Here is a 27,904-nt window from a genome sequence, read left to right as displayed (position 1 = left end):
GATTGAGTCAACATTTTGAAGGAATCCTCAGCCTCAAAAATTCTGTTATTTATACCACATGGAGCTACTTTTTGCTTATATTGATCCCTTTCTGATCAGAGTAACCCACACCAAACTGTCTCTGCAGTATAGTGCCATCTGTGCCAGCTGAGGAATTTTTGCCAATAAATTGATATTAAACCTTGTCAGTATGTTCTTCCAAAGACAAATAAGAGCGTAATTATAAAATAAGATACTTTCTTAGCAAGTCCCAGTAGAGTTACCATGTTTTATAAATCAGATTTAAAGTTTGTGTCAACTTTCTCCTGTCTCTTCTGATTCAGGTAATCCTTTTTTCCCCATCAGGTCTTACATGAAACATTTTCCCATCATACATTTTTAATGAATGGTCTTATTCAGGGTGTTAAGGTAAGATTTTTTTTTTTTAGCCTCTGATGTAAATATGCTGCATGTTCCTGTATTGGAGTTTGTCTGTCTTACATTTTCCATAAGAACATTCAAAGCACTGAGAACGTAATTAATTGTATTAATTTTTAAACCCTTTTTTTTTCTTCATTGTAATGGTTGTTTTCTTGGGCTCAGTTCCAGTTTTACTGCTAAATTGTAGCACTTTAAAACAAATGTAACATTTCTCAAGGTTTAAATTTCTCTCATTTAAATAGGTGCCAGTTGTAGCTATTATAATCTTGATAAGGATACTTCTAAGAATGGAGATAGGTTTTTAATATCTGCTTCCTAATATTAAATGATTATTTTTAGATCAGTGTTTTTTTAGTGTCCTGTGATGGTCAGGATGTTCAGGCCAGCTTATAGCTGACACCACTTCATTCACATGGTGGTCAGGCTGCATTGTTGCTGCAAAAAAAGCTTGCAAAATTTCTCTAGCATAACTAAAGCTTGAAAGTCTCTTCGTTGCTAACTGTCTTACTGAGAGGCTTCAAAGCACGTACTGTAAATTTTGACTAATTTATAGCAGCCAGAAACTGAGCTTTGTATTCTGTAACAAAATTAAAGCGTTGTCATGTTTTTACACATAAGAACATCTTTAGGATGATGTCACCATGCACTGGGGATGTCAGGATATCTCATACTGAAAGAGGAAGTTAACTTTGTATTTATCTCTTAGAAGAGCAAAGTTCATGTTTCTCTTTGTGTTTTCTTTCAACTCTGCAGTGTTACAGTGAGCATCACTTAAAAGGAGTGAGTAGAAGGCTTCTCACATATTATCTACAGAGCATATCATAGTCTAAATCTGTGTGTTGCTCAAGCAGGTTTAATAAGCAGGAGAGCGTACACTAGAGTGAGCTTGCACATCAGCATCCAATACTTTCTTTAAAATGCTATTTATGAAAAATCGGAAGTGTTTCAAGTGACACCAAAATGTGTTATATTCTACTGAAGTCTGACCCTTAAGGAGCAAAAGCATAAATATCAACTGAGCAAGCCATCTAACTGTCCTAGAACCCGATGTTCTGGCTTTAGAGCTTTTGCTCTCAATTTACATACTGAAATCATTGGTATCAGAGTTGTTTATTGGGATTTGGAAGAATAGTGATTTAGTACAATATACTGTACATATGTGTTAAACTTGCAGGTGACTATATTTGAGTACCAGAGGTTAGGTAAAGTTAGCTGGAGTAAACTTCCAGTGTATTGAGGTGTTTGTGGAACCATATATTTACTAGCATTTGGATTTATGACAGAGTTGGATTGATGAGACAACACTATACTAATTAGGAGGAAGATGCTTCTGTTCTGGGGGTTTTGCAGTTAACAAACCTGTGAAAGGCTTTACTTATTTTAATTCTTCTGACTAACACATAACAGTTTTGAGGCCTGTATTTCAGGATTTTATGAAGTGCTGAAAAATGTAGTATTTGATCCTTAATCAGTTTTTTCCATAAGAGTTGTACCTGTAAGTCTGACAGTTGCCAGTGGAACATCATTATGGTGTTCCACTGCCTAAAGTTGTCAAGCTTACTCAAATGGTCCTCATACTTACTGCAATGTACAATTGTCCTGTATATGGTAATTAGGTAGAATAAAACAAAGATGTCCATTATGAAAGTAGACTGTACCTAGTTGGAGCAGCCAGGGACCAGGTTAGAAAAGTTAAAGGCCTGACAGAAGTAAATCTCACCAGGAACATCAAGGACAGCAAGGAAAGATTCTATAGGTATGCTGGCAATAAAAGAGACCAGGGAAATGTGGCCTCCTGGTGGAAGAAAATGGGGGACACTGTTACCTGGGATGTGGAAAAGGCTGAGGTACTCTGTGGCTTCTTTCCCTTAGTCTTCACCTGCAAGAGCTCCAGCCACACTGCCCAAGTGACAGAAAGCAAATACAGGCCCTGAGAGAATGAAGAACCTCTTGCTGCAGGAGATCAGGTTCAAGACCATCTAAGGAAGTGCACAGGGCTAAGGGGCCCCATGAGAGGCATTTACAGATCCTGAGGAAAATGGCAGATGAAGTGCCTAAGCCACTGTCCATGATATCTGAGAAGTTGTGGCAGTCCAGTGATGTTCTCACTGATGGAAAAGGGGAAATAGAATCCTTTTTCAAGAAAGGGGAAAAAAGGGAAGACTCAGATGAGTCTTGCCTGACTGCCTGGCAGATTTATGGAGCAGATCCATGTGGAAGCTATGCTAAGGCCCATGGAAAGTAAGGAAGTGATTGGTACTGTCAGAGTGTGCTTGACAAATGTCGTGGCCTTCCAAGATAGGGCTACAACGTTAATGAGTAATGGAGCTGCAAGTGACATCATCTGCCTGGACTTACACAAGTCTTACACAGGATGCTGTCCTGCGTGACATCCTTGACTCTGAATTCGAAAGATGTGGATTGGACAGATGGACCACTGAGTGAATATGGAATTGGCTGGAGGGTCACACTCAAAGAGTTGTAGTGAACAGCTTGATACTTGAGCAGAGACCAATGAGGATTGGTGTCCCTCTAAGACTGTGTCATGGTTTGAGCATGTTTTGAGGTTGTTTTTGTTCAAGGTTTTTTCCAGCCAGGTGGAGGAGGGGAGTCCGGGAGGAAGGAGAGACAGGACACCTGACCCAGGCTAGCCCATGAGGTATTCCATACCATAGCACGTGATGCCCAGGATGCATACGGGGAAAGAGAAAGCTGGAGGGGTAGAGCTCTGTAGAGGAAAATGGAGGAGGGAGCACGCGGTGCTCGGCCAGGCAGGGTGGAGTGAGTTATGGGTCGGTGGCTGGTGGGGTGTTGTATTCTCTTCACTTGTTGTTTGCTGTATCATTATTATTTGTAGTGGTAAATGGCAGTGGTGATTTTGTGTTATGCCTTAGCTATTAAATCGTTCTTATCTCAATCCGTGGGGGCTACATTCTTTGGATTCTCCTTCCTAACTCTCCGGGAGTTGGGGGACTTGGTTTAAACCACGACAGACTGGTATAGGGACTGGTGCTGTTTAACATCTTTGGCAGAGACAAGGCCAAATGCAAGGTTCCGGTTCTACACCTGGGTTGGGACAATCCCAAGCACAAATCCAGGCTGGGTGAAGAATAGATTGAGGGCGGCCATGAGGAGAAGGACTTGAGGGTGTTGGTTGATGAGAAGCAAAGTATGACCCAGCAATGTGCACTTGCAGCCCAGAAAGCCAACCATATTCTGGGCTGAGTCCAAAGAAGCATGGTCAGCAGGCCAAGGGACATGATTCTCCCCCATGTGCTCTGTTCTCATGAGACCTCACCTACAGTGTTGCATCCAGTCTGGGGCCCCCAACACAAGAGGCATGTGGACCTGCTTGAGCAAGTCCAGAAGAGGGCCATGAAGATGATGAGGGGGCTGGAGCAGCTCTTCTGTGAAGAGAGGCTGAGAGAGCTGGGCTTGTTTATTAACCTGGAAGAGAAGGCTCTGGGGAGACCTTATAGCAGCTTAAGTTTATAGCAGCTTATTCCAGTACCTAAAGGGGCCTACAAGCAATCTGAAAAGGCACTTTCTAGAAGAGCTTGTACTGATAGACAAGGGGTAACATCTTTAAACTGAAAAGGGCATATTTAGATTAGATGTTGGGAAGAAATTCTTTACTGTGAGGGAGGTGAAACCTTTGCACAGGCTGCTCAGAGAAGCTGTGGGTGCCCCACCCCTGGCAGTGTGCAAGGCCAGGCTAGATGGGGCTTTGAGCAACTTGGTGTAGTGGAAGGTGTGTTGGAACTAGATAATCTTTAAGTTTCCTTCCAACACAAACTATTCTATAATATGGTATTTTGGAGGTTTTATAGTAGCGTTTGCAGTCTGTGGTACTTCTGTACTGAATTAAATTGATTTTGAAGAAATATATGTGTTTTTTTTTTTTTTTGTGCAGCCAGGTTTTATAGATTTGAAATACAAAACATCAGAATCATTAAAAAGTAGAAGTTTTGTATTATTTCAGTTAACTACAATTTTGTGGTTATTTTCAAATCAAGTTCACTGGTAGTTCTTTTCTATATTGTCAAGTAAAACTTGGTAATGTAAATATACATATGTATTAATTGTTTTTTTCTGTCACAGGGCTTTTTTTCTTTTCTTAGTGCTCCGCTAATTGGTGCTCTATCAGATGCATGGGGAAGAAAATATTTTCTTCTTATTACGGTTTTCTTCACTTGTGCCCCAATTCCATTAATGAGAATAAGCCCATGGTAAGTGGTAAAGACTTCTAATAGCAAGCTTCTCAATACAGAAGGAATCCCAGCAGACAAGTTGTTTGGGGAAGTGGGAGAGGGACAGTGAGACAAGAGAAATGCCACTTTCCCTTCAAAACATGATTGTGTTATTCTGTAGCTTTTAGAGTGTTAAAAATGTAACTAAATTGCATTTCATAATTTCTTCTTTTAAGATACACAAGTATAAGTAATTAAATGATGTGATAGTCCTGTCTAACTCAATTTAAACTCAGCTGTTAATTTTTATTTCCTCGGGAACTAAAAATGCTGTAAGAAACATACTTGTAAAACTGAATGAACCCTGGAATTCATTTACCACAGAAAAGTATAATTGCTGTAAATTAGATCTTTTAACTCTTTATTAGGCAACTTTGAAGTCTGAGTGGAATTGACTTGGCTTCAGTTTCATTTACTTTCATTGTGTAGCGTAGAAGGATTACAAAAGAAGTTTGTGTACACCAAGTGCATTGAGAGTTTAGTTTCTGAAACATTATATGTGATACATGATTCCTTAATTGGTTGAAAATCTGAGTTCTCAGATAATTAGTTTTTTATAACTTAAACTTCTTCAGCTTTGAGAGTGAAAACGTATAGCAACCTGTCCTGAAAGGGCCACTTACTTCAGGCTCATGTAAAGTAAACAGTAGAATATAAAAAATTAAAATGCTGTGTTCCAGTATATAGGTGAGACTATGTCATTCATCTCTAGTAAATGTGTATGTTAGTTTTTGAGGAACACTTCTCATAGCTTAAATACAGACTTGGTTGATTAGTAAAAAAGCAGCTAGATGTCTTAGCTTAAACTTTCTAATTGTTGCTTTTAAATCATTAGGTGGTACTTTGCCATGATTTCGGTGTCTGGAATCTTTTCTGTTACCTTTTCTGTAATATTTGCCTATGTAGCTGATGTAACACAAGAACATGAAAGAATTACAGCCTATGGACTGGTAAGATATGCTAAAAGTGGAAAAAAAAGGTCAGATTATAACCTTCATATTGAACTTGTGTTTTGGTGCACAGATTGTTTCCTGGTTAATGTAATGAGGTTGATAGAGAAAAGAGTGAATATCAAGCATCAAGACACTGTGTTAAGAGTTTGGGAAATATAAGTTAGACTTTCCAGTGTCTCACAGACTGCTCTGTACTCATAGGAACAGAGTCAGAATTTGACAACATTATCTGGGTAGGAGGCATGTGTGACAAAACACGTTCTAAGTTTCGTAGCAGAACAAGAAATGTTCTTAAAGGTTATTTAATACTTGTTATCTAATAAAAGGTACTTAGTGCTAGCAATATCTTTTCACCACACATAAATTGCACTTTATGTAATTTCTTTTTAATACAGAATGGCTTTCTCTGTAGTCAAAACAGTCAGGAAGGGTGAAAATGCATAATATAGCAGTTTTGGTAACTTTGTCATGACCTTTTTTAATTAGCAAGAGAAGAAGAAAATAGTTCAGGTTAGTACAAACTAAACTTTTCAGTAATAATGTAGTTCTTGCTTAGTTTGCTTTCATGAGTACCTATATTGGTTTAGGTTTTGGAGGCCCATTGGTAGATGCCCATTGGTAGATGCCCTTAGTTTTTGAGTGTCATTTATCCCTTCATCCTCTGTGCGTATATTTTCACTACACAGGTATTATTCATGGACTTGATTTTTGGCTGACTCTACTGTACTTTGAGCTGTTAAGGTTTCCATTTCTTTTTAGCCTTAGAGAAGGATGATTCCTCAGAAGTTGATTTAACAGTTAAGAAAATAAAGGACTTAGTTCTCTTGATCAGACTTGTGTGTATTGTTTAGCAGACCAGAAAACAGGTGCAGAAGTTCCTGGAATTCCCTCTTTATTTCCCCTGCCTTTAAAGAGGGCTTTAAGTATATTTGTAAGACATATATTTGCCTGCCTTCAGACAGGTTTGTTTTGTTTGGGTTTTTATTTGCTTGTTCACAGAAACACCTTCATCTAAAATTCTATAAAGCAACTGACAAAAGTGTGGTTGTTTTGACAAGGGCTGTATCTCTTTCTGATCTGTTTGTTATGCCTTTTTCTTAGGACTTTTTTTCTAGCTTTGCATAAAGCTGAATTTCTAGCTGTGTTCTTTTTCTATAATACAGTTCTGCTGAGTGTTTTTAGTTTGGGCACTGGAAAAGAACTTTATTGCAACCTTTCCTGAAGGTTTTAATAGCGAAATTTAACTACAGTACTTGATTGTTCATCATGGTCCAATGTATGTTAATATAGTAAGTGATCTGTAGCTGCTTGTCACTACAGCATAATATAAAGCAAAGCAGTTATTGAAGATGTAGCTAATGATTTTCTAGTTTGCTGTGCTAACTTATGGTTGTTATGTATTTAAAATGCAAACCGTTAACAAAGGCATTATGTATTTTTCTGTGTATTACCCAGAGTGCTGAGGCTCAGGTTCACTTAGGCAGGCATTTAAATGTGCTGAAAACTTTTTAAGTGAAATCTCATCAATTGGTAATTGGAAAACAAAACCGTTTTAGAGCATTTGAAAGTAAGAGCTGTTTCTTTTCGGCCAAACTTGGTATTTGACTGCAAATTCTTTCTTCTCTGGTGGGCTGTGGAGGAGGATGGGGAAATGGGAAATTTTATCTTGACCCATGTTTACTGTGATAAGGTTTTTTGTCTGTTTGTTTTTTTTGGTGGGTTTATTTTTTTAGTTAATTTTGACTGTTGTTATTTTCAAAACCACATTTCTGGGGAGGGGTGGTTGCTTCATTTTTCTTCAGTGGCAGAACGACTACTTCGACAAATTTGTGAACTGTTCTTGTGTGCAGGTATCTGCCACTTTTGCAGCAAGTTTGGTAATTAGTCCTGCCATTGGAGCATACTTGTCTGCCAGCTATGGAGATAACCTTGTCGTGCTAGTGGCTACATTGGTGGCAGCCGTGGACATCTGCTTCATTCTGCTAGCTGTACCTGAATCTTTGCCAGAAAAAATAAGACCTGCTTCGTGGGGAGCTTCTATATCATGGGAACAAGCAGATCTTTTCGCAGTAAGAGTAATAAGTAATTAATAATTAGTTGATGATTGATCAGTGATAATTAATTGCATTTTATAAGCTTGAGAAATCTTTAATCTTATTTCTAGATTGACTGTTCAGTATACCATAATCTCTGTTCTTTACTCTTGCATGAAAGGTCTAGCTACACTTAAAAACTGAAACCAAATTAAACTTTATGGGTTAAATAATTCTTGAATAGGAAACAATGTTTGTTTTGAAATCCAAAAAGAAAATGCTTTTTCCCCCCCTTATTCTGCTTTATCAAAAGAGAAATGCTGAATATTTACTCTGATACAGACCCTAAAATCTGATCGTGTAAGGCTTTCCATATTCATCTTATGCTTCCTAGTTTTGGTTGGCAACATGTCTCCCCACTCCTGAATTCCACTTTTGGCTGCATTTGATTTCTTTTTAATCTAGAATGAATCTGTAAAGCCTGATTTTCCTACAGGCATATATAGGAAGAGTTAAAACATGCAGTTATTCTAGTGACTTGTTCAGTTATTTACACTTAGCTAATTTGTGTTTGTGTTACACCTTGACATCTTAAGAGGGGAAAGAGTGATTGTTCTTGATGAGATTTCAGCTTGCTGGGAACTGCTTATGAATGCTAAGAGATGAGTGACAAACTTGAAAGACTACAGTTAAAGGAATTTGTTTACAGGTTCTTAGTTACTCAAAGTGATTTGTATTATGGGTAAACAACTGTAAGGTGAACAAGTATAAGGGTGAACAAGGAAAAGTAAATCACAGTTTGGGAAGAGAAACAGTTGTAATGAGGCTATATTAATTTCGAGCATCTTTCTGAACAGATTGTTATGGATATCAGTTAGAAGATATGCATTTCCCTAAATACTGTATGATGCTGTTTTCAGTGAATACTTGTAATTTGGCACTGAGCAATAGCTTCAAAATCAAAGGACACTTTGCAAAAGAATCCGATACCACAAACTATATATAACGGGAAGTTGTTTAGAACTTAATGTTCAGCTTATCTGTTTCCATGTTTCTTTTTTTTTTTTTTACTGATGTGCATGATGAAAACTTTTAAAAAGTGAATTTACCTTCAGCTTTCTTTGTGCTGTCATTAGACTTTGTATAAATGTTCCAATACTTGCTTTGTTTCTTTACAGTCTTTGAAGAAGGTTAGAAAAGATTCTACAGTTCTCCTGATATGTGTTACAGTGTTTCTCTCCTATCTGCCTGAGGCTGGCCAGTATTCCAGCTTTTTTCTGTACTTGCGACAGGTAAATGTTGATCTCTTTGTGTCTTGCTAAGGACATTTAAATAAGTATTCCCTAAGACATGTTTCTTATTGAAGACTTCGCTCAGAAAACTACGTTCTGGCAAAATAACAGCATTAAAAAATAAAAGTCAGTGTAATTTGCTAAGCCAATACATGACCCCTGGTGCATAAACCCTACCATAAGTTTAAGCATGTGTTCATAAAGTTAAGTAGACCTTTGTTCCCATTCCACAGAGCTGTTTTTATATTTTGAGGTGGGATCTTGCCTATTGAAAAGCTATTGTGTCTGTGGGAGTTTCCAAATACATTAATTGCTCTGTCTCCTTTTTTGAATGTGTTTTTTTTTTCTTCTTCTTGTATTGATTTCTTGGCAGTCAGTCAAGTTAGGGATTATTCTTGAAAGAGGACACTTCCTGTACAGATTTAGATTATAAGCAGAGATCATTTTCTTTGAAAAAGATACCTCTTTGCTTGTGACTGTGTTTGGCATTTGTTTTATGTGTTTTCTGCTTCTCTTCAGATTATAGGTTTTGGATCTGCCAGCATTGCAGCATTTATCGCTGTGGTAGGCATTCTGTCTATAATAGCTCAGGTAAGCTGTATTCTTTTTAGTATTTAATTAGATGGTACAAACTGTATGTCAAGGCACATTCTTGCAACTGTTAAGTCTGTAAACTTCTTACATGCTCTAAAATGCCAGTATATCTTACATTCACTAAATATTGTATTCACTTCTTTCTGTAACTTGCTGAGGTATTCAGCTCTGGAGAGGCACATTTCACAGAGGAGCTGGGGATCACAGTGTATGGGTTGGAAGGTTCATGAGGCTGGAAAAAAGCCAGGGGAGTGCCAAGACCTGACAGAGCCAGCAGCTCACACAAGAACAGATGATGAGGCATGTGTGGGGCCTGGACTAACAGTGGTCACCCCCTTCTCCCACACATGGCAGCCCTGGGGAGCATGAGTGACCAGGGACACCACCAACAGGACAGTCCAACAGAACACAGCACATTGGCTGGGTTGTGGTGTAGCGGGTGGCATGGCACTTCACTTGGGAGGCTGTGTCTTCGAAGGACGGACATTCCACTGGCCAAGTAGAGAGACTTGAAGTCCAGTAATCCAGCAACTGAGCACCGTTCTGTGGCCACCTGCACAGATCAGACCCACAAGGAAGAGTGGTGGGCACTCACATGAGAGCAAAGGCTGCGGCGTTTGCTGGGGAATCTGCTCCAATGCCTGCACCCAGATGAAGCTACTGAAGGGAGAGGCTGCAGAACAGAACTCAAGTGCAGGAAATGCCCAGACCTTTCTCCTGGAGCAGGGACAGGCAGCAGACCTGCCTGCAGAAGATGTGCGTAAGTGGAAAACCTCCTACAGCAGGTGGTTTAGCTGCAGGAGGCAGTGAGAAGGCTGTGCAACATCAAGGAGACTAGGAAGTTGTTAGATAGCTGGTTCCAAGCACAGTCTGCAGTGAACCTACAACCAAAATGGCAAGAATTCCCCTCCAGCACCCACAGAAGGGAATGAGCCAATAACACAGAAGGACTGAGGCTTGCAGTGGGAAGGACCTGCAGGAGGGAGAAGCATCCCCAAAGCCTAGAGGTACCCTTGCTGAACTGCATTAAAGAGGAAAGACCTGTCACATCGGAAGAGGGGCTGGAGCTGAATACAGCAGCCCAGTCTGCTCACCATATAACAACCAACACAACTAAGAAAAGGTGGTAGTTGATACTGATAGGTGACTATCTTCTGTGAAGTAGGAGACACCAATTTGCTGACCTGATGCACTTTCTAGAGAGGTGTGCTGTTTATCAGGGGCTCATAATCAGGGATGTGACCAAGAAACTACCAAGCCTTGTGAAGTTTACTATTATTTGCTGCTGTTGTTTACATGGGCACCAGTGGTGTTCTTCAGACTGCTCCTTGCTGTACTAAGAAGGATTAAAAAGCCCTTGTAGCAACTCTAAGGGACTCCAGAGTGCAGGTAGCTTTTTCAGTAATCCATCCAGTCAGAGGGAAAGGGTTTGAAAGGGCCAGTTGAGTCTAAGTAATTATAGGTTACGGACTGGTGACACAGCCAAGGGTTTGGCAACTTAGACCATGGGGCTCACTTTGAGAAAGCTGGTCTCCTGTGGGCTGATGGGGTCTGTCTGTCAGAGAAGGGAAAGAGCATCTTTGGTCATAAGCTTGCCAATATGGTTAAGAAGGCTTTAAACTAAAGTTGCCATTGGAGAGGAACCTCAATCCATACTATTCTTACTATTCTTACCAGTTTGATGCCAGTGCCAGTGAGAGATACATAGTCTGGAGAGGGATTGCAGGTCAGCAGGAGAACACCTGAACAGCAGCAGAAAGAAAATTTCAGCTACCCCATCCAGTAAGTTGGCTTTATTGGGAGGCCACCTTAAATACCTGTATGCCAATACATGTAGCATGGGGAGTAAACAAAAGGAGTTAGAGACATATGCATGCCTGCAGGGTTGTGATCTTCCTGGCATCATGAAGATGTGGTGGGATGGCTCCTATGACCAGAGAGTTCAAATGGAAGCATGTAAGATTTTTCAGGAAGGACAGGCAAGGGGGAAGAAGGGAGGCTGTTGCCCTCAGTGACAGTGGACAGCTGGGGTGCATGGAGCTCCACCTGGGAATGGATGAGGAGCTGAGTGAAAATTCGTAGGTCAGAATTAAAGGGAGGACAGCGGCAGGTGCCTTTGAAGCAGGGGTCTGCTACAGGCTGCCTGACAAGGAAGACTGAGCAGATGAGGTCTTCTCTGTAGACAGATAGGTGTGGCCTCATGTTCATGAGCCCTGGTCATGAACATGGACTTCATTTGCTAGAGGGAGAACACAACGGGAAGTAAGGAACCCAGGAGTTTCCTAGAATTTGTTGATGATATCTTCCCTCTTAAGTGATGGAGAAGACAAGGTGCTATACGGGACTTTCGTTTCACCAACAAGGAGGAGGTGGTGTGGAATGTAAAGCTGGAGGGCAGTCTTGGCTACAGTGACCAGGAAATGGTGCAATTCAAGATCCTTAAGGTAGTGAGGAGGGCACACAGCAAGCTCACTATCCTGTACTTCATGAGAGTAGACTTTGTCCTCTTCAGGGATTTCCTTGGTACATGGGATATACCACTGGAGGAAAGAGGGGCCCCAAAAAGCTGGTTAATATTCCAGGATCACAATGTTCAATTTCAGGAACATTGCATCCTGCCAAAGAGGAAGTCAGGCATCAGGTTAGAAAAGCTAAAGCTCTGACATAAGTAAATCTTGCCAGGGACATCAAGGGCAAAGAGGAAAGATTCTGCTATGCTTGGATAAGTAAATTTACTGGAACTCTTGTTTTATATTGTTTGATAATGTAGGAAATTTGTTATTTAATACAGGACTTCTGAAAATGAAATGAGTTATGTTAAGCAAAAGGCATGTTCTTGCATTTCTTGTTTTGGCTCATTATGTCAAATTTACATACAAACAGCACAGGAATTGACATTGTTGAGGATTATTGAGGCTCAGCATGGGTACTGAGGAACCGTGAAGAACTGGTATATTGCCTTTGTATATCTTAATTGGGAACAGTGAGCTGATTTTTGTACAGGTGCTTTATACACTTTAGAAATCAAACATTTTTTATGATGTGATCTTTGGTATCTTCATGGGTACAGTTTTCCTGTCTTCCTATTGTGTTAACTGAAAAAGGAATGGCACATACAATGTAACCTTGTTGCCATTCTTAGCAGGGTGGAGGTCTTAATGTTTTGATGTAAACAACACATTTCTCAGTGTTTACCAGTTTTACTTGTGTCAGTTGTGTCCTTCCTTGTCAATTCATGGCATTATTTTAATCCTTCCTGTGTGGTTTGTTCTGATGCTGTTAATGTGCACTGATATTTGCCAGTCCTGTTTTATCTAGACTCTTATTTTTTTCTGCAAATCTTTCAGTTTTTGAAATAGCTTTTGAACTCTTTGAAAAGTGTCACTTATTGAAACCACCTTCTTAAAACTGGTTTGTGTTGGCATTTTGGATATTTCTAGAAAGAGCTGATCACATGTAGATAGAATTACTGTATTCTTCCTGTTTGGCTTTCAAGCAAGCTTTGTCTTGAATGAGAACAAGAAAACTAGTGAGGGGAAGTGTACACTGCTCTGCAGTCATTTTATTTTCTTTGGCTTTTTACTGATGTGTTGCTGAGTTTTTTATGTAAAAAAAAAGTGTGCTCTGTTAACTGAGTGAGGTTGTCAATACATACTTGGCTTTACTATGTACAGTCTGCTTCTTGCTATGAATGTATTCCTGTTGTACCTGGATTAAGATTGCCTTTCTTCTCAGCAGAAACACTTCCAACCTATGAAAAACAGTGACCTTCCATTAGGATTCATTAGGAAATAAAAAGGTCATATCAGTGGTGTAAAGAGTCAGCAGGAAATGTAATTAAAGATGCCTAGGAACTGACCTTAGCCAAATTTCATTGCATGTGGTAAAGTTGGAAAAGCATCAGGATTTAGTTGTTTGTTTTAATTGCAACTTTGGATAGTAATTCACCTGACCTAATGAGATTACTTTTGTCTGAGCTGAGTCTTTTTTTTTTTTATTAGTATGTAGATACTAATTTAAGTGACATAGTAAGTATATAGATACTGTTAAATTAAACCAATATCCAGCCTATATTATATTAACTTCATACAAACATTCATTGTGGAACTATCTAGACTGCAATGAAACAGAATTGTAGAGGTGGAAACGAAAGCCTGTTTACAGTAGAAGCAGACATCGAGATAAAACATCCATAGAGAAGGCAGTACATATGCTTCTCAATGTCCTGAAGTAGGAATCCTTTAATAGTTAAGAATATTTGTACATCAAATGTTATGATTGGTCTGCATTTTGGACTTAATACAGGAAAAGTAAGAGCACAAATAGTGTGAATCTCCTCAGCAGTTGAAAGCTTTTCTGAAATATTTTGTGTAGAAGGAGATATTACTTTAGCAATCTGGCTTTTTAAAATAACTTTTGGATTAACCAATTTCTCTTGCAGACTGTGTTTCTTGGTATCTTGATGAGGTCTATAGGGAACAAAAATACGGTTCTCCTTGGCCTTGGCTTTCAAATCCTTCAGTTGGCTTGGTATGGTTTTGGATCTCAGTCTTGGTAAGCACACATTTTCATAGGTTCATACCTGTTAAGGAACTGAAAATGTTTTTCCCAAGGAGTTCTAACATTTAATTTGGTTATCATGAGTATGTAGATGCTCTGCAAAATGAGCATTCTTGTGTCACACTTATTAAAGTTCCATCTGCATTTTGCACGTGTAGGAATGATAGAATATTCCAGGTATGTAGTGAAAGCTGCAAGACCAGCAGACCTTTTGAGAAAGGAGTCTGCATCATTTTGGTCAACTGCATTTTACAGCTACAAATGTCGTTAAAACTTTCCCTTAAATGCACAAGCTAGTATGTTCTCTGCAGTAATTCCACTAGATCCATTCTATCAGTCAGTTATTGGACCTCTTTTTCTTTTATTTTCTAACATGCTATTCTCCTAAATGTGTTTGGTCTTGGAAGCTATATTGATTTTCTTCTGCTGGAAAAACTGGAAGTGAAGTCAGCTAGAAAAGTTGGAACAGCTGTTTCTTTATAAAGTTTATTGTACTAAGAGTGATAAATGGTAGTTCTTTATCAGAGCAATTTGTAGCAAGTTATACAAGCTAGAGAACTGCCTCACTGGGACAAGACACCCTGTGAGTGACATTGTTCCTTTGTACAGCCTTTGGAGAGGAAAAGTCTGTGCATTACTTCACTCCCACTCCCATCTTTTACTTTGCTGTAAAGGTAGTATAGGACCAAATATATTTCTGTTCCAACAATCTCAGGGTTATTTGCGGGAGGGAAGTAGGAAGAAAGCCCATACTGGATGAGTTTCAGTCTTTAGATATCTATTTTAATAAGAGTACTTTTGAAAGTACCCATGAGGCACTTTTTGGAGGGGTGGAGAGAAGTTATATGAGCAGTCTCATTTTCAATTCAGATTATGTATTTAACACAGGATGATATGGGTAGCAGGAGGTATAGCAGCAATGTCAAGCATTACATTCCCGGCAATTGGCGCTCTGGTTTCACGAAATGCAGAGTCAGACCAACAAGGTGAGTATTGAATGAATTTCTGTTCCAGCATCAGACTGCTTTCTTAAATAACTCTTCTGACTAGAAAGCAGAACACTCATCTCAGTGTACTTCTCAAATATGTTGATGAATAATGACTTCTTTGGTAGTAGCTGTGGAAGTCTGCCAATCTATCTAGAGAGAAAGGAATACACAAATTTATCAAAATTGCATTGCAAAATACATATTTTCTGTCTGACCAGCTACATCTAGATTCTTCTAAAAGTACCACAAAAGCAGCAAAAACAGAAGTGGTAACTTTCATGTTTGGTTTCTTTCCTCTTTTTTTATTAAAAGTAATATTCTTTAAGTAGATAATGAGGGTTATTGTAACAATGCCATATTTTTAATGGAAACTAAACCTACATTTTGCTAGATTAAAATAAACATACAATTAGCTCTATTTTTGTGAAAATTTGTCCCTACTTGCTATAATACTAAAGATTTTCAAGAAATAGAAGAAGCTTAAGTAAGTAGTGGTCTGAGAAAACTGAAGAATTCATTGATTTTGATATGAAGGGGAATGAACAATCAGAAATATAACTCTTCATTTAAAATGAAGTGAGGGAGGGAGTCATCACAAAGTATAACACTGGCATATAATAACTGGATTTAGTGTTCTCTGTAAAAAAACCCAGTCTGTTCATATAAATTCTAAGTATCAGTCTCACTGTAACATTGTACAGCTTGGAATTAGATTAGTGCAGTTAAATATGGGAGGTACCATATTTTTAAAAGGGAGATTTCTTTTGAGTTTGAAAAGTGCAAAAGACAGTATTTTACATGGTTTGTTTTATTATTCTCCTGCCCCCCTTTTTTGTTTCTAATAGAGTAATTTAAGAGTTTTGAAATACTTATTTCCTTTTTGTGTCATGAAATAAATAGTTTACTTGACAGAACTCACTGATTTTTTTTTTTTTTTTTTCATTGTACATAGAGGAAACTACAGTTAATGGCTCAGGAATACAGTAGTTTTTAACGTGAAGTTTTGCCACCTAGTGGCATGAAGAATTTAAGCTTACATGTTAGCCTATGAAGAAAAATTTGGGTAACTTCCTTTTTTGGCATGTTTTCTTTCCTTTTATTTTGCAAGTTATTACTGCCTTAAGGAGGAAGCAGATGTCCAGACTACTGATATTGTAAGAATAGTGTTCTGTAGAATCTTAATCTGTAAGACTGTCAAAAAACTTGTTACACTGTTGTCACAATCAACTAATGAAGTTGAACCAGAAAGACACCCATAGAACTCTGATTAATCAAGCTTTTAAAATAATCTAATGTAAAACTACAACCAGTCTAGTATTGTGAATTTACTACAGTATTGCTGAATATACTCCCCCAAAATTTGATACTACAGTAAATACTGGAATTGGACTAGGGGGAAGAAATCTATTACAGTTTGTGCATATTTTGCCAGTAGCAGCCCTTAACACATGGACTACTCTAAATTTCACTTGAAAATAAATTGAGCAGGTACCACACTTAACCTCTGCTTTCTTCATTCTAGGCTTTCGGGTGAAGGTGGAAGAACTCATGCAGACCACTACATTTGAAAACGTGCACATAAATTTAGTTACTAATTTTCAAAACTCATATTGTTCCCAGTGGCATGCAAGTACAGTAACAGACTGTGGTCATGCAGAAAATTATTTAAATCCAGCAAAATTTTCTTCAGTATATTTCTTAAGATTGTAATATGTAGAAATAATTATTCAATGTGCTATTTTGGAACAGCCATTAAAATACACTTAGAGCTGTTGGCTCCCAAGGTTTAATTCTTGATTAGAAAAAAATAATAATAATACTGCTCTCTTTCTTTTCTTCATCAGGTGTTGTCCAAGGAATAATAACTGGAGTAAGAGGTCTGTGCAATGGCCTGGGACCAGCACTGTATGGCTTTATTTTCTTTCTGTTTCATGTGGAGCTCAGTGAATTGCCACCTGATCAGACTTCTGGAAAAAAAGCAATGCAAGATCCCAATGATGAGGTAGATCTAAAATTTGATGTTAAGTTTGCAGTGTAGACACTGGTAAAAGGGAAAAATCCTGTCATTTTTGGTTGATTATAAAATATTGTTATCTGATTCTTGAACAATGTAATTCTCGCTTGTCACCTTTATTGAACCATTAAGATCACTTGTAAGTTAAATTTGATAGTAAATATTCAGGTTTACGGTAGTAGCAGCTTTGGTTTCAGTATTTAACAGAACTGATTATCTTTCACATAAGTCTACTAAAACACAGCCCTGACTTACAGTGAAACATGAAATTTTTCCAATAAGAACACAATTTTTGGTAACTTAGTAAATTGTAACAGGTTTATCTTTTAACCTCACAGCAACAAGTTAATTATTTTTTGGGGGGGAGGGGTTTGTTTGTTTTTTGTTTGTTTGGGTTTGGGATTTTTTGTGGGTTTTTTTTTTTGTTTTGTTTTATTTTTTAAACAGCAGTTCACAATGCTGTCCTGTTCACCATACATTCTCTACCTGGAGGAGGAGAGAAGTTAATCCTATACAACATTTCTCTGAAAGTCCTGGGCCGCATCAAAAGGAGTGCGACCAGCAGGTTGAAGGAAGTGATCCTGCCCCTTTACTCTACTCTCGTGAGACATCACTTGGAGTATTGTGTGTAGTTCTGGTGTCCTCAACATAAAAAGGACATGGAACTGTTGGAACAAGTCCAGAGGAGGGCCACGAGGATGATCAGGGGACTGGAGCACCTCCCATATGAAGACAGGCTGAGAAAGTTGTGTCTGTTCAGCCTGGAGAAGAGAAGGCTGTGTGGAGACCTCATAGCAGCCTTCCAGTAACTGAAGGGGGCCTATAAGGATGCTGGTGAGGGACTCTTCATTAGGGACTGTAGTGACAGGACAAGGGGTAATGGGTTAAAACTGAAACGGGAGCTTCAGACTGAATATAAGGAAGTTCTTTAATGTGGAGGGTGGTGAGGCACTGGAACAGGTTTCCCAAATGATTGGTAAATGCTCCATCTTTGGCAGTGTCCAAGCCCAGGCTGGTTAGAGCCTTGGTAGATATGGTCTAGGGTGAGGTGTCCCTGCCCATGGGAGGGGGGTTGGAACTAGATGATCTTAAGGTCCTTTCCAACCCTTCCTATTCTATTATTCAGTCAGTCTCTCCAATCTCTTTTATTTAATTTTTTCCTTATTTTTTTTTTAATTCCTACCAACTTTGTTTCAGTTCTGCATTTTTGCCTGCTTTGTTCTTTCCTATTTGGCTTCCAAAATATCAAATGTGTTCTTACCAGAATTTGGAGGATCTTATGGACCTTTTTTCTTCTTTGCTTGATTGCTCTGACCTCTTAATCTACTATGTCGTTACTTTGTCAAAATGCTAAGAATGTGGTGGGGTGCTCTGTAAATTGCTCAAGTAAACCAAATAGAGTAAGGGGGCAAAGACATTCTTTTTGTTGTACAAAAAGTAAACTGTAGTAAAATATTGAAAAACCTTTATAATAATAATTTCAGGTTTTTGAGAGCTTTGTCATGCTTCCATTACCTAAACTTTTGCTCTTGAATGCTTTTTTAATACATTGGATCGCATAAGCTTTTTTTTTGGGACAGGGATTCTGTTGCCTTTTTGACCTTGTACACACATTGCTGTCACAAGTGATTTCAGTACGTTTTGTTATTGCAAGAATGTTCTTGTGGTTCTTTTTGTTGAAGTAGTCCAAACGTATGCAATGAAGGAACTGACTGTTTCAGTAAGTTATAAATGAGTCAAAACTTTTGTTGTGGAATTTTCTGGAGCTTTTGATTGAAGAAATTCTTGTACTGTAGCATAGTGTTAGAGCTTTCTGTATGAAAAAATGATTTTTCTAAGCTGCAAGTATAAATTAAACTGCTCTTTCAGACGTTCTTGTTTTCTTGAAAAGCTGCTTATTATTAAGTAGGCATTTTTTTAGTTATCAGTACAGCAAAATCAGTAAGTATTTGAATAACTGTTGTTTCAGTGGCACAGCTCTTATTATGTATGTACTCAAAGCTTTGTTAAATATCTGTAATTATATCTCTCCAAGTTAACAGTTTCGAGGCATCTAACATGTAAAACTATTATTCAGGAAAAAAAAAACCAACAGTTTTTTTCCTACTAATTCTTATGTTTAAGTCTAGTATAAAATTCAAAAGAACTCCCCAATTTAAATATTACATAGCTTTAAAAATTAATTTAAGTAAAATGAGTGGAAGTGAAAACCAGGGAATGCACCAAGATTAGACTAGGAAATTAGTGGGTGTGTACAAGCCTAGCTTGGATTTTCTTCAGTGTTTTAAATTAATAGCTAGGAGTTGCTGTACAGGTATACATACTTTGAAAAATGTTATTTTGATTTTATTAAATACTAATAAATTTTCAGTAAGCAGCATTCTAATTACAAGTTTTAATAATCAAGACTTGTTTTAAAAAGTCACTGGTAGCCTTTGGAACTGCAGTTAACTGATGTGCTATGTGACAAGCATTGTTGTTTGTTATCTTCTGATGCTTAAGCTTGTGTTCTACCCCTGCTTTTCGAAAGCTGTGAATCTATATAAACTCAATTGAGTATGCACTGTTAGCTGTGCTGAACCTTGCTCAAACCCAATGTACTGTTGAGTTGAATTTAAAATAGTTCTTTCTCCTTTGTTTCCACTGCTATAATAGTGAGTATTACTGCAACTACAGTATATTTATATAGGTATTGTTAAAATTATTGATGTGAATGAAGGATAAAGTTTGTTGTGTAACTTCTGACACTGTCCCATTCAAAAAGAAAAAAAAAAACCAAAACAAAAAAAGTTTCAGTTTAACTAATGAAAGTTGATTATTTTCATAACTTTGTATTGTACCTTTCAGTTACAGTCTTCTGTGATCACTGATTGACAGAATACTAAACCAAACTGTTAAGTATAATGGGTTTATAAACTTTCATGTTCAAACAGCGGTGACAGGAAAGTCTGGATGCAAATTTTGGTTGTTTAATTTGTAGAGTAAATGTAGGAGAATACAGTCTAGTGATCGTCATTTCTGGTGATTTTTTTTCTAAACAGATTGAGCTTATTTTTTTTTTTTTAATTGCCTGTATGTGTTCATTTCTATTACTCTAGAGGACTAGAATATTACCTTTTTTTTAAATCTCATGGTAGTGGGAGAGCTGGAATGTTACCACAGGTTGCAGTGTTCCATTAAAAAACAGATCTGATGCACCTAGTCAAGAAAAATTGTGTATCTGCTCTGTCGAGCATAAATAGTAAAAAAAATAAGCATATGTCTCTTAATTTCCTTTAAAATAACTGACAGTGCAGTAAGCAAATGCTTTTTAAAGCTTCTTACTCCTTTTGATGAAACTGCTGTCGTGGAATATTCAAAAGCTGCTCAGATAAATCATACAAATGAAGATACTAATTTATGGAAGTTTATTACATTTTTGAAGAACTTGCAGGCTTAGCAGCACTTGAAGATTGAAGTAATACTGTTCATATAATTCTGTTAATATGATTAGATACTTCAAATTTAGACACCATCAGCTGAAAAAGTAGGCTTCTGCTTGTAATAAGGCTGGAGCAAGGGAAATACCCTGTTGCTGTATGCTTAATTTCAGCTACCTTCGCACTTCGTATTAGAATAATTTTCTGCATTTAATTTGGTAGAAAAGAAGTGCACTGGATTGACTATTTCTGATTTTTATTTAGTCTCAGTTGACAAAAATACAGAGAAGTTGTTTAAAGATTAAAAAGAAATTGCTGGATTGCTGGCCTTTTTTGTATGGTTTTGTCATCAAATTTAGCTGGTTTAAAACTAGTTTTACAACCTTTTTTATGATTGTTTTTAATTTTGGTTACAGGCATGTTGCCTAAAGAAAAAAATTGCAAATAGGTATCAGTCAATGTCTCTTTCATCTGCCAGGCAATCCTAGTGTCAATTGATAGTCTGTGTGTGTTTCTGTTTCTTAGATCAGTGTGCAGATCAGGTGAGGAATTCTTAGAGATGCAGAAGATTCATGTTAAAGGGTACATATGAATTTGTTTACATAAACTTTATAGCCACTGTAAATACGTTTTCCATTATGTACTTCCTTAAGGGTACAATTCTTAATGTAGAAGTCGATGTCTGAAACTCTGAATTCTTTAATATGCTTGTTTCCCTGCAGAGAGCAATCATTCCTGGTCCACCCTTCCTGGTTGGAGCATGCATTGTTCTTCTGGCTTTCCTAGTTGCCTTATTTATTCCTGAGCACAGCAAAACCAGCAGTACCAGAAAACACAGCAGCAGCAGCAATACTCTGGGAATCAGCCTAGACCGAAGCAGTGAGGAGGACATTGAACCATTACTGCAAGACAGCAGTGTGTGAAAGCTGCTTTTGAGAAGACTGTGGAAAAAATTTGTGCACTGAACTGCAGCTTTGAAAGCTTGCTGGGATGTGCAGAGATCTAGCCCTGAAAAGAAGGCAGCTTCCCATGTGACAGGGGAACATCACATGCGGTATGATACTTAAGGTTGATACTATACCTGCAGGAGGGTTTGTTTAGCATAGTGGATCACAGCTGGGTGTGACTCAACCCAGTATTGGACTGCAAATGCTATGTCAATTCCTGGTATTGCAGAAACGCAAATATTTAATTTTGCTTACATCGTAATTTTTTTTTTCTTTTTTTTTTAAAGTTTGAATGTTCTGTTCCTGGAGTTGTGTGCAGAATAACCAGTTTTGAGGCACAATGGTTTCTGCCACCGCTGGTAAAGGTGGTTTTGTGCCTCTTATGCCTTTTGTCTGCATGTATACCACATATAATCCTCACAATGTGAGTGGGACTGATCATACAGTTCTGGTATCTGAAACAGTGGTTATCAATAAAAGTAATACAATTTCTGGAGATACATTCTCAAGTATTATTAGGTGAAAAGAAGTCCAGAAGCTACAAGAAAGCAATAATGAAACTGAGATAACTTTTGAGGATATATGATCACACGTGACAGTCATTACCCATAAATGAAGGTCATACTGAAGTCTTAAACCCACATTCCAGAACAGTCAGTTCTGAGCAGTTAAAGCAAATCCAGATGGCACCTGAGAGCACTGGTCACATTAACGTTTTCCTGATTAAAAAGACACATAGAATTTTAACTATAAAATTAGCGGCATCAGAAATACGGAAACTTCTGGCATCCAAGGTAGGAGAAACAGTGGATGCCAGAATAGTTTACATCAAGAAATATGTATATTTATTGCATTTTGTCACTTTATTTGCCATATGAAATGCTTCCTATTAATTCTTTTCACCCCTGCCTTAACTGTCATTTATTGTTTAGCCTTCATATCACTGTCTTACCTGCTGGATCTCATGGGTATATTCATATTAAATTTCCTTTCAAAAAGAGGCTTTAAAAGAGTTATGAATGTGTACAAATGTTCTAATTTTTAAAGACATTTTATGAAAAAGAGATTTATATGTATTTTGTTGCAATGTAAATGGACCATTAAACCCAACATTAATGAAGTACTCCTATGAATGTTTTATATGTATGCAATGTATGTAGATATTTGTAAGGAGTTTTAATTTTTCCAGATGGGGTGCTGTGTAAATCAAGTATTTATAAATTTAATGAGGGTACTGACAGATATACAGTTTTTTAAAAGGATTGTGTATTGACTGAACAAATCTAAGAATATATATTTTGAAACTTGTTCCACATAGAGCAGAGATAACATTTTGTACTATACAGTTAGGTTTTAAAGTTAATAAGCTTCCTAATACATAATAAATCTACAGTTTAAGCTTTCTACGTTTCATGTGTGTGTTTTCTTCAATGTCCGTAGTATCATTGAATGGTTAGGGTTGGAAGGGACCTTAAGATCATCAAGTTCCATGGCCTCTCACTAGGCTGTGTCACCCAAGTCTCTCTCCAGCCCAGCCTTGAACACTGCTGGGGTTGGAGCATTTACCACTTCTCTGGGCAACCTGTTCCTGCATCTCACCACCACCACTGCAGTAAAGACCTTCCTAATGTCCAAGCTAAACTTACACTTTTCAGTTTAAAAAAAAAAAAAAGTTACTTTAAACTTTCAGTTTTAAAAAGGTTGTCCCTTGTCCCGTCACTACAGGCTGTGCTAAAACATCTCTGTCTTTCTTACAAGCCACATTTATATGCTTAAGGAGTCTCCCAGAACCTTCTCTAGGTTGAACAACCCCAGCTCTCTCAGCCTGTCTTCACAGGAGAAGTGCTCAGCCCTCTGACAGTTTTTGTGGCCTGGCTCTGGACCCACTGCAACAGGTCCATGTCTTTTTTCAGCTGGGAAACCCAGAGCTAAATGCAAAAAAAAATGGTGCTGTGCAATATAGAATCGTAGAATAGTTATGGTTGGAAAGGACCTTAAGATCATTTAGTTCCAACGCCCCTGCCATGGGCAGGGACACCTTGAAAATCTTGGTTTAACACTGCAGCGTGGATATTTGAAGGTCTGGTTCTAAGTTCAGTTTATTTTAATGCTTGGTTTTAATGGCTGTCATTGCTCATAAGAATACTTCATGCAGATACGTAGATGCAAATGGAACAAGTGCATTGCTGGCTGTGCTTACCAGATTGTGATTCTCATTTTTCAATCCCATCCAGCAATTATGCAGATGTATTTATTAAAATTCAGGTAGTAGGTTTCCATGCTCTCTACTGTGAATCAGTTCTTCCAAGCTAATTGGAAACTTTAAGTTTTGTGGGTTTTAACAAATGGATTGAAAAGGCACTAAACCTCTTCATTTGAAGATTTTTTTAACAGATGAGGAAATTGTTTTCAAGTTCAAATGTGCAGGTATCAGAGTTTTTTATAGGTGATACCTTTGCACTGCTTTTTGCAACAAAATCATGATGATGGAAACATTTCCAACCTTCTGTTTTCAAAATGATCTCTCCATACAATGAGTTTCTTTAGAAAAGCAGTTATTTTCCCACTCACTGTCAAGAAGTCACCTTTGCCTTGAAGACATAGATTAAATGTTTTTATTTTTCTGGCCTAGGTAGCATAGTACTGACAGGGCTTTTTCATCACAGAAAAGGTCAGCAGATTTGAAACGCTTCTTTTTTTTGTGAAATTAAAGTGTATACTTGCTATTAAGCTTGATTACTCTTTTAAACACTTTGCCATGAGATAACCAGTGAACCTCTGACTTACAGTGGATTTTTGTGGTCACTCCCTGTCTCTTCCCAAAATGTTGTGGAGATTCTAATATTGAAAGGTTATTGGGTTTATAAAATTAACCACATTGATGACATCTTACAGCACTTTGTGCGCTTCTAACTCCACCTTCATTGCTGCACAAGTAATGGGTAGTGTAAATGCAATCATATCAATTAGGTATGAATTGTGAAGTTATGATATTTTTTGTAACCCCCTTTTTTTTTTGGCAGGAAACAATGGCCATGTCTGATTGCATAGCCAAATGAGAATTTAGGCTTGTGGATTTCAGAAAGTTGCTTGTGTTTGAAGTGTCCCTTACTTCCTGCTTTATGTGTCCCTTAATTGCTGCCTTATGTATCCCTTAATGTGTATGTATCAATTGTGTAAGAAATGGGCCATAAAAGAAACTGCTGCTAGGTTTGAACAAAGGCAAAAATCTGCCCAGAAGGACCTTATTTAGTGATTATGCAACAAAAACTGACAATGAACAACAGAAAAGCAGCATCAGCCATGTCAAATAACTTTTGTACACATGGAAAGTGTCAGTGTTCTCGAAAACTTTGATGTGGTTTTATTGTTTTCTTCAGAAATACCTGTTTTAGAGGCAGATTTTGTCTTACTGGCAACTATTTTTCTTCTCCTCCCAGTCTTGATAGAGAGTATTTCTAAGCGTATTTTCACACTTTGTGGCAAAACACTGCAGTCTTCCCTAAAAGTGAAGAGATCTCTTTTATTAGAGATAATAAAGTATGGAGGTGTCTGCTGTATGTATACAGATAGTACTGTTGACAACTTGATGCTTTTTGTCAGAGCAATGATTGAAAGATACCTGTGAAAAATAGTGCAGGAAAGAAACATGGCATAATTGTTCTGGTAACAGACTGAAGAGTTACACGTTGAAGAAAAAATGGAACATACAGGTCTAATCATCCTTCCATGCTGTTGAAAGCTGCAAAGCTGTTTTTTCTCGCTGCATTACTTCTTCATGCCTGCATGATAACTGAAATGTGTTTTGTAGTCATTGGCTGCATTTGTAGAATCATAGAATATTTAGGGTTGGAAAGGACCTTAAGATCATCAAGTTCAGCCCCCCCTGCCATGATACGTAAGTAGCTGCAACATCAAACTTCTGTCTTGCCACAATTGTCCTCTAGCCCCTACACTCTGTGCTTACACTTAAATAGCACTATGAGTTTTAATTCAATGATGCTAGTGATCCCAGAAAGATTTAAATATGCATTTAAGTGCTACTAGGATACTTTAAATACAACATTTACAGAAGTCTACAAAAGGTGTATATTTTATATTTTTGTTAACACAGAGAACAAGAAATCTGAGGAATATAAATACTCTCATACTAGACTATGCCACCTAAAGCCAATTGCATTCTGCAGATCCTTGTCAGGCACACATTTTGACCTTTGAGAGAGGTTGCAGGCCTCCCTGCAGTCCACACAGGAAAAAAGCTGTTTGCCTAGCTGCTAATTTACAATCTTGCAGAGTGGTTAAGGATTTAATGTGCTTGGAAAATGGGTTTCCATATTTCCTCAAGAAGCAAGCTTTCCCTGCCAATGAGTCAGCTTTCATTTTTCAAACATGTAGGCATGTTTGGGTAAATACCATGGGAAATAGTGGAGCACTGAAAACTCCTAATGATTCTAGAACCAAGTAATCCAAAATAAAACCACATTTTTTTATTATTATTATTAATGCAAATCACATGAAAATAGTATATGTGGCAAGATCAGGAGAAGAGTTCAATTGTTGATGTTGCTAAAATTCTGAAATTATTTATTCGTATGTGAAATACATCAGCAGCACAACTGCCTTTTGTAAAGGTGAAGGAAAAGAAAAATGTGATAAAGGTCAGTCTGTCAGGCAGCGTATTATGAGCAAAACACTTTCCTAGGGTACAGCCTCAGCAGAAGTGGGCTGGTGCCACCTTGACACTACAGCATCTGTCAAAAGGAAAAACTCATGACTCTAGGCAATAACTGAAGGTAGTGAAAACAACCCACTTGCCCTATTTCACCCATCTCTGGAGGGGGGAAACGTCAAGCTACCATGTAGCAATAATATTAAATAATTCTGCACAGGTGCCTCAAGCAGCTGGTCGAGGTCTTGGTCTTTTATTTTATTAAGAAATAGAATTATAGAATAGTTAGTTTTGGAAAATGCAGGAAAAGTAAAAGCTTAATTCTGTTTGTGGAAGAAGCCCAAGGCAAATATTTGAATTTATTTGGGTTTTTTTTCAGCATTAAGTGTAGTAGTATTTGGAAAAGAGACTATAAAAATGCAACTGGGAAGATTGCGTGTGTGCCCTATGAGGTAATTTTTTTTTAAATATTTTTTTCCTTAATTGCAAAGACTCCAAAATCAACCTGAGATTTTTCAACTTGTGCTGTTATATTTCTAACACAATTGTCAGAAATTCTGCCCATCTAAAGTGTAGAGTAAATGTAATTAAAGTGCATTTGAAATAACATGGGGTTACTGAAGAGAGAGAAGGAAAGAAAACAGCTTGAATTCCAGGTGAGTTTTCAAACCCAATAAAAATCTCATGAAGTGAGTGGGCTTTATCTGGAAGTTGATACAATAAGGATTAGTAGTAGTTGCACAAAGGCTTTGTTTAAAATTGTTTAGTTGAAAAGTGCTTTACTTTCACTAAGACCTGGTTTTGAAATTAAATATTTTTGACATCCTGTTGATCAATGACTTTAGTCAAGGTTATATCTGAAATATACCTAGATTTTTTTTTTTTTAAATGAGTCCTATGAATCAAAAGGTAGTAGAAAAACCTGCACATCAAACTTGATCTCTGAAAACTGAAAACAAGACAATTCAACCCCATCTCACACAGAGCCATTTTCCCATGACACCTTGTGTGCCACAAGCTTTTCTGGTATTCATTTATCCCCACAGAAGAAAACTTACAGCTTCAGGCACCTTGTTCTTCAAAGCTGGGACAGTCCAGCTGCTGCAGTCTCTGATGTCCATTTTGCAGCTGCTTCCAGCTGGTACACGCTTCATAAACTGCAGTGCTGTAAAAATGTCTTTTGCTTATCTGTTCATGTTCCAGTATTTCCTCCCTGCTAAGATGACAACTCTTTTCTGACCATGTGACTTTTGAGAAGATTTCTACTAGGTGGCACGTGACAGTGTTAGCAGCAAATAGCCATGTTTGAGTTGGAGTGTTCAGATGCTTGTTGTCACAGGAATGCTGGTTTAATGCTTTTTGATGTCCTCTTTGTCCTGTATAAAAAAGATGTAAAAGTCTAAGGAAAGGGTGACACAGCACCATTATTTAGAACTGAAACAAGGGGAACAGAAAATCACAAAATGGAATTTATAAACCTTTAGAATTAGTTTTAAGCAATGTTAAGTTCAATGGCTTTGTAACAGTAGCAGTGGAAAATTACTGAGGTGCATAATACATAGAAAAAATAGAGTACAGATAGAGAACATACTGGCACAAGATAAATTGTTATAGTTGATGTGGTCTTAAGAAAAACAGTCTAGAAAAACAGGACACAGGGATAAGGAGTATCTGGGAATAGCAGGTGTCCAGGATAGGCTGTGGGTAAACTAACTGATAAGTAGGAGGATAGGGGGATTATTATGTCTCTGGTGCTAGTGAACC

At 37.7% G+C, this 27,904-nt stretch overlaps 1 protein-coding gene across 2 annotated transcripts in view; it reads left to right on the top strand.

The window, feature by feature from the left end:
• Window positions 1–22,874, top strand: part of LOC101881939 (hippocampus abundant transcript-like protein 1) — a 34,877-nt gene extending 12,003 nt beyond the window's left edge. The window contains exons 3-12 of one of the 2 annotated variants that reach the window (XM_034073157.1): window positions 346–408; window positions 4,522–4,649; window positions 5,506–5,620; window positions 7,474–7,692; window positions 8,835–8,948; window positions 9,468–9,539; window positions 13,984–14,096; window positions 14,991–15,088; window positions 16,936–17,093; window positions 21,247–22,874. In XM_034073157.1, coding sequence (XP_033929048.1) covers window positions 346–408; window positions 4,522–4,649; window positions 5,506–5,620; window positions 7,474–7,692; window positions 8,835–8,948; window positions 9,468–9,539; window positions 13,984–14,096; window positions 14,991–15,088; window positions 16,936–17,093; window positions 21,247–21,447 — 1,281 coding nt within the window. In that variant the 3' untranslated portion in view covers window positions 21,448–22,874. Of the gene's footprint in view, window positions 1–345; window positions 409–4,521; window positions 4,650–5,505; window positions 5,621–7,473; window positions 7,693–8,834; window positions 8,949–9,467; window positions 9,540–13,983; window positions 14,097–14,990; window positions 15,089–16,935; window positions 17,094–17,552; window positions 17,650–21,246 lie in introns of those variants that run through there. The other variant, XM_034073158.1, reaches the window with a different exon arrangement.
• Window positions 22,875–27,904: the final 5,030 nt, after the last annotated feature.

Source organism: Melopsittacus undulatus, chromosome Z (assembly GCF_012275295.1).
Source record: "Melopsittacus undulatus isolate bMelUnd1 chromosome Z, bMelUnd1.mat.Z, whole genome shotgun sequence".
Classification (NCBI taxonomy): domain Eukaryota; kingdom Metazoa; phylum Chordata; class Aves; order Psittaciformes; family Psittaculidae; genus Melopsittacus; species Melopsittacus undulatus.
This window is presented reverse-complemented; position numbering and strand designations above follow the sequence as displayed.